Raw genomic sequence first — 6,310 nt, forward strand, 5'->3', positions numbered from 1 at the left:
CGGGAGGGGGCGCTCGGTCCCCACCAAGGACCCCACCCCGTGGATCGAGGTCCGGTACTCCGACGCTCCCGGGCCCCGCAGAAACCACTTTCCGAAAAGGGGAAAGGGGAAAGAGAGGGACGGGCTACTCTTCGCTTCCACGCCGCCTCTCTCCACACCTGGACACGGCGCCCTCTCCCCAGACCTCGCAGTTGTGGGCCACGTCAAGTCAGCCGCCGTACGCACCTGGAGCTAAGACCCGCCTCCCAGGCTGCGCAGGGTCACACTACGCAGGCGCACAGAAATGGCGCGGGAGGCTCTGCTCTAGTCTAGGCTACTTGGAACAGGAAAGCGAGGGAAGGCTTGCACATGCGCGAGTAGGCGCCCAGGCTTCAGCCCACAGTAAAGATGGCCACCGGGACGGCGCATGCGCATACCACCCAATAAGGTACTGCCGGAAGAGAGGCAGCACCGCCGGGCCGGCGGGACGAACGCAGGAACCAACCGAGACTGGAGGCGAGTCTCATGCAGTCTCCGTTTATTGGTGTTTCAGACTCATGCAGCATCCGGCATACAAAAAGGGAGAAATCAGTTTGATAATAGCCTTTTTTTTTTTTTTAAGAATTTTAGTTTTTTTTTTTTTTTTGGAAAAAAAACCCCGCCAAATCCGAACCGCGTTGTAGCTCGGTGCCCGCCTCCTCAGCGGGCTGTCGCGTGCAACAAACCTCCCCCGTCAGCTTAGAAAATAATTATAGAGCGCCCCGCCCCGCCCTCGCTCCTGCCAGTGGGCGCTTTGGTCCTATTTTTTTTGGATTCTTTCGTTATGAAGCACGTGAATGAATCTAGCCCGACACCTTCAAGAAAAAACTCGTGGACTGGGGTTGAAAAGCCCAGGTGGGCGGGTCAACTCCAGCTGACCTGGAGGGGTCAGCGCCGCGTCCCTCCCTTCTCCCCTGCGTGCGTTCGGAACCAGTGCTCGCCACCCTCGCCCGAGTCCCCACATGAGGCCCGGCTTGCCAGCTCTACGACCTGCAAGACACCCTTGGGTGTCCGACCCTGGGTGGTCCCAGCAGAGAACAGTCGGAGCCCGGGGTTGGGGAGCCCTCTCCCAACACTGCTTCCCGCCCCCAAGCCTCATCTAAGTGCTGTCATTTTTGCAGAGTAAACGGTGACGGGAGGTTGGAGAAGAGGATGCTTAAGGGAGATGAGGAGGCAGGAAGAGGAAGGGGGAGGGACGTGGAGAGGAAAGGGGAGATGATAAGGGAAGGAAGAGAGGACTGAGGGTTGAGAGATGCCAAGACAATGGAAGTTGGGAGGAGGCCAGGGTGGAGGTCCCGAGAATTTGGGAGGCGGGAAGAAGTGCAGGGAGGCCAGGAGAGATGCAGGGAGGCTGAGAGCGCAGAGTTGGGGAGGTGTTCAGGGAGGTTTCCAGAGTGCAGGGAGGTTTCCAGAAGTGCAGGGATAGGGGGCCAAGAGGCTGGAGGGGATGCAGGCAGAAGTGCAGGGAGGTTGGAACCAGTGCAGGGATGAGGGAGGCCTACAGTTGGCAGAGGAGCCTGGCAAGATGCAGGAGCAGGACAGAAGCTGTAAACAAGGCTGCTCAGGCTCCCTTGGTCCTTAGGGGTGGGGGCCAGGGCCATCAGTTGGGCTCCCCCCAGGGGAGGGATGGGCCCAAGGCAGCTCCCAACAGGAAGAAAAGTCTTGGGATGTGGGGCAGAGCCCCTCACTTATACACTGTGGGAGAGGAGAGGGAAGGACAGACAGGGGGGAGGGGGAGACAAGGAGAGACAAAGGAGAGGTAAGGAGGACAGACAGGAGAGAGCAGGGGCAGGGGTTAGTAAAGCTGCCCTTGCCAACCCTTCCATTCCTCCCCTGCCTGTCCCAAGCCCCCACTCACCGCCTAAGTTGATGACGCAGGAGGCGATGATGATGAGGACTCCCCCCACCAGTGCCACGATGCTTAAGAGCTTGGCCACACGGCCCAGACGCTGGGCCCCGTCCACGTCCCCCTGCTGCAGGCTGTTCCGGGACTGGGATTAGGGCGAGGGGTGGAGGCACATGGCCGGGGTCAGGAGAAGCCAGCCCAGAAGGGATCAGGTGGAAAAGTCATCCAGAAGAGAGAGGCCAGCCCCATGGATGGCGGGTAAGGGAGGAAGGAGTGGAGGGGCAGGGGGAGGAGGGCACAGGTCAGCGAGGCTGTGACACACATGTGTTTCCATATCCCTCCCACCCAAAGGGGCAGGGCAGTGGTGGCCCAGAGGGTTAGGTCCTAGGGAGAGGCAAACAAAGGCCCTGGAATTGGGGAGGTGGGATCCATGCAGACAGGAGAGGGTAAGGAAGGCATGATTACTCCTGGGGCTCTGTCACAGCACTGGCGGGAAGCTGGGAGCCACAGCAGGCCTGGGCCAGGGTCCCATGGGGCTCACCATGACAGCATAAGCGAAGGCCACGATGTTGACAGGCCACATGGGGCAGAAGCAGGACAGGATGGCAAGGATGATGTAGTCCCGAGGTTTCTGGGTGCCTTCACCCCCCTCCACCCCAGGACCTGCCAGCTGGGAGCTGGGGTGGCGGCTCAGGCTACCTCGGGGAGATCCTGGATGCCCACTGTGCGCCCTTCCCATTCGATCCTCCTCAACCAGCTGCTGCAGCACTCGGGGGGGAGCCCCATTAGCTGGGGGGGATTTTTTTGAGGGTGGCGAGTGAGGCTCAGGGGCTGGGCCCTCTTCCCCATCACCAGCCTGCAGGGGCACCACTGCCCCATTCTCTTGCTTTTCCTCCACACTCTCAGACAGAATCTCAGGGGTGGGGTCCTCCTGGGTAGGGAGCGCTGGTTGAATGGCTGGCTTGGGGGTGGGCTGGGAATCTGGCTGGGGGTCTGGCTGCGGAGCAGGCTCTGGGGCTGGTTCAGGTGGGGCTGCAGACTCCAGCCTGGACCCCTGGTCTGCAGTGGCCTCTTTGCTCACTTCTGGTTTGGACACTGTTTCTTGGCATGGCTGTTTGGGGCTGCAGTTGGCCTTTGATTCCCCTCCTGGGCTTAAGCTGAGGTCTGTGGCCTGGGCTGTTTCTGAGGCCCCAGCGGGGGTCTCTGGGGTTTCTGGAGCCAACCCAGCCTTGGGCCCTGAGTCCACAAGGGCTGCAGTGGTATCTGGGCCTGGTTGCGGGGCCTCTGGCTGGTCTGGTACCCCTGCTAGGACCTGGGGAGGGCCAGTTTCAGCTTCAGAATGGCCAGGCCCTTTGCCTGGAACCTCGGGACTCTCCTCAACCCCCTTCATCTCAGAGACCTCAGAGCTGCTGGCTGCCATCTTGAGATGGGAGAGGGGAGAGAGCCCCTTTGGGGAGGATGGAATAGCAGAGACAGCGGCAAACCCTGGAAGAGGAGGAGATAGGCTTGGGGTGAGGAGGGAAGAGGGTGTTCAGCACTGCAGGCCCAGTTGGGCCACATTCCCGTCTCAGGGCCAGCTTTGCACTGCCTCTAGGGAGAGGAAGAAAGTTGGGGTTTCCTTTGCTTTAGGGTGGGACATCCCTGGGGGAGGAGTGCTCTACTCAAAGTATTCTGCTTGGAGAGCCCTGGGGAAGATTAACCCTTTTGGAAACAGGACCTTCTCCAGGTCTCTCCCTGGGTCCATCCAACAAGATCCAGACTCTCAGATCCCAGCACCCCAAAATTAACGAGCTGTGCAAACAGCACTCCGACAGGCAGACTGGGCAGAGGACCCGACATTCGCATTCCACTCCCTCCGCATCCTCCCCTCCTCCCTGGGCGCCCAGGCGGTGCGGGTTTTCTTGCTGCGCGTTTAGGGCGAGGACGCCCCCGCTTCTTCCTGGGGGACCTGGTTATTTCCTCCGATCCCCTGTCAGCCCCTCTCCCGGGGCTTCCCTCGCCTTCGGTGGGCTGGCGCCTCCTCCCAAGGGTTCAGCCCGCCCAGCACCACCAGCCCTTTAGACACCCGCATTCCCGTGCAGCCCGCCCGGCGTCGGCCGTCGGTCGGTCCACTCCTACCCGCAGCCTCAGTCTGCCCGGGTCTCACCTCGACGCCGGCCTCCGGACAGCTCCCGCTGCCGCTGCTGGCTTTTGCAGCAGCCGCAGCCCCGGAGAGAGCAAGTCAGCTAGGGAGGGAGGGAGGCGGCGGGTCTCCCTCCTCTCCCCTCCCGTGTGCTCATCCCCTCCTCTCCCCTCCCGTGTGCTCATCCCCTCCTCTCCCCTCCCGTGTGCTCATCCCCTCCTCTCCCCTCCCGTGTGCTCATCCCCTCCTCTCCGGTCCCCTCCCCTACGCTCCGCCGCCGTCGCGCGCCGCCCCCGCCCCTCGCGAGCCTCCGGCCCCTCCCGCCACCCCAAGGGAGCCACGCGTTACCCAGGCAACCGGCCCGTGGACCACTCGCGCCCCCTCCCTGCCCCTTCCCACGCGCGCCTCCAGGCGGGGCCCCCCGCCTCCTTCCTAAGTCCCCGGCCCCGCCCGCCAACGGTCACCGGGATCCCTGGAAGAGACGGGGGTTGGGGAAAACGGAGAGGGTTCTGCGAGGAGACGGGACCAGTGAGACAGGCAGGACCGGGTGGAGGCGCCTCTACGAGCAGGAGGAGGGGAAGGAAGATGGGGCAAGACACGGGGAGGCTGCAGAGGAGGAGCAGGGTGGGGTTTCGAGAGAATGGACCCTGCAGAAAGGAGCAGCAGAAACTAGCACTGGAAGGCTCGAAAAAGGGGCCCTGGAAAGGACGGAGCGGGGACAGGAAAGGAAATTCCAAGGGGCAGGAGAGGCTGGGCAGAAGAGCCCGTGTAAACACGGGGTGGCCTATGCCCAGAATGAGGGACAGGTGCAGCTTTCATTCTCTACCTCGCTGCTCTCAGTCCTAGGGCTCGGACTCCCCAGCCTTTCCGCAGCCGCATCCACCCACCATGGTCTCAGGGATGTAACGCGCGCAGGGAGGGATGCGGCTGGGGGCTGAGCAGCGGTCATGGGTGTGGACGGGGGATGGCGGCATTCCTGTCTGGCAGCTGTTTGGGTTTCTAACGGGGCCTCTTCAAACCTCCAGGGGCTATTCTGGGCCTGTCCCGATTGGGAATTCCCCAGAGACCTGGAACTTGCTCTCCACAGCCACAGCCTTGGCCCCGCCCTAAATCTGTGCTGCCGCCAGTAAGGCTGCCCCTGGGGAGGGCGGAGCCAGAACCCCACAGCCGCACAGGGCAGAGCAAGGCTGGACTGATAAGACACCTGGCCGAGAACAAACCTTTGGGGGTGGGGGCAGGTGCTTAGTGATGGCAATTCATTTAATCCAGAGCCAGAAACAAGATTTTATTTAAAATTTATTGTAATAGGGTCTGCGCAAAAGGAAGGGGTGGAGGGTGGGGTACATGCAGGGGACACAGGAACACGATGACATGGCCAGGGCCACAACTTCTGTCGTGGGGAAGAGGGATGAAAAGACAAGACCAGGGCTGGAGCTGGGGTGGAAAAGGGGAGGGGGACACTGGCTGCATTCCCCCGCCCCCAGGAAGCACCTCTAGGCCCTGGATCCCTCGCTCACCCTGGCCCCTAAGACTCCATCTCTTCTCTGCCTCTGGCCCTCCTGGCTCCTCCTTCTGCTCCCCTTGACTTTTTCCCCTGACAGATTCTCAAGCAGGACGATGTTCAGGGCTTGACCCCAAACCCCCATACCACCTTATGAAGGTACAACCTTTGCCGGCCCTGCTTCTGCCCCTCCTCAAACCTCACCGCTTTCCCTCCGGGACAGCTCTGATCCCCCTCCTTCCTCTCCTCCCTCCCCCTGGAAAAAAAAAAAAAGGGAAAAAGAAAGCACCAACTCCCCGGGGAGGGGCTGCAGACAGCAGGGGGAGAGGACTGGAAGGAGAGAAGAGGACCTTCGAGGGAAAAGGCTCACAAGTCCCTGGGAGGACAGGGCATGGGCTTACAGAGAGGAGAGGGGGTACGGGCAGTGGCTGCTCGTGTCCTCTGCCACCCTGCCCACTGTCCAGGGGACTTCAACACAACCGAGGGGACAGGTTTGTGTGGGGTCAGGTCTGATAGAAGAGAGGAGCAGGAGAAACAAATCGTTAAAACCTAGCGAATTCCCCTAAGAAAACATTTCTTCCTCCTTTCCTTCCGGAGGCTCCTTGGTTGGTGGGGAAATAGGAGTTGGTGGGAAAAGAGGGGGGAGAGGAGCCTGCACCAGGGAACTCTACTCCATTCTCCCCTCTCCCCCGCAACCAAGTTGGAGCTCACCAGGGTTGGGAGGGAAGTGGCTGAGAGCTCACAGGCACCCCCTCCGCCCCCGAGAGGGAGCCCACAGCTGTGGGAGGGGCTGCTACTGCTGCTGCTGCCGCTGCTGCCGCCG

The 6,310-nt window shown here is 61.5% G+C and overlaps 1 protein-coding gene across 2 annotated transcripts; it reads right to left on the bottom strand.

Annotated features, from left to right (window-relative positions):
- Window positions 1-500: 500 nt before the first annotated feature.
- PRRT2 (proline-rich transmembrane protein 2) lies at window positions 501-4,186 on the bottom strand. Of its 2 annotated transcripts, XM_011982442.1 has the most exons (4): window positions 4,011-4,186; window positions 2,406-3,349; window positions 1,877-2,009; window positions 501-1,713 (listed from the first exon to the last, which is right to left on the bottom strand). In XM_011982442.1, the coding sequence occupies exons 2-4, from the start codon at window positions 3,282-3,284 to the stop codon at window positions 1,703-1,705; spliced, it is 1,023 nt and encodes a 340-aa protein (XP_011837832.1). In that variant the 5' UTR covers window positions 3,285-3,349; window positions 4,011-4,186; the 3' UTR covers window positions 501-1,702. The 2 variants fall into 2 exon arrangements, with proteins under 2 accessions (XP_011837832.1, XP_011837831.1); XM_011982441.1 differs by having other exon boundaries at window positions 501-2,009.
- Window positions 4,187-6,310: the final 2,124 nt, after the last annotated feature.

This window comes from Mandrillus leucophaeus, unplaced genomic scaffold (genome assembly GCF_000951045.1).
Source record: "Mandrillus leucophaeus isolate KB7577 unplaced genomic scaffold, Mleu.le_1.0 Scaffold24, whole genome shotgun sequence".
Classification (NCBI taxonomy): domain Eukaryota; kingdom Metazoa; phylum Chordata; class Mammalia; order Primates; family Cercopithecidae; genus Mandrillus; species Mandrillus leucophaeus.

Coding starts and splice junctions, on each gene's coding strand:
- PRRT2 (XM_011982441.1), bottom strand. CDS start 3,284: ATGGCAGCCAGCAGCTCTGAGGTCTCTGAGATGAAGGGGGTTGAGGAG. Junction 2,010..2,405: donor CCTTCGCTTATGCTGTCATG/GTGAGCCCCATG, acceptor CCCTAATCCCAG/TCCCGGAACAGCCTGCAGCA.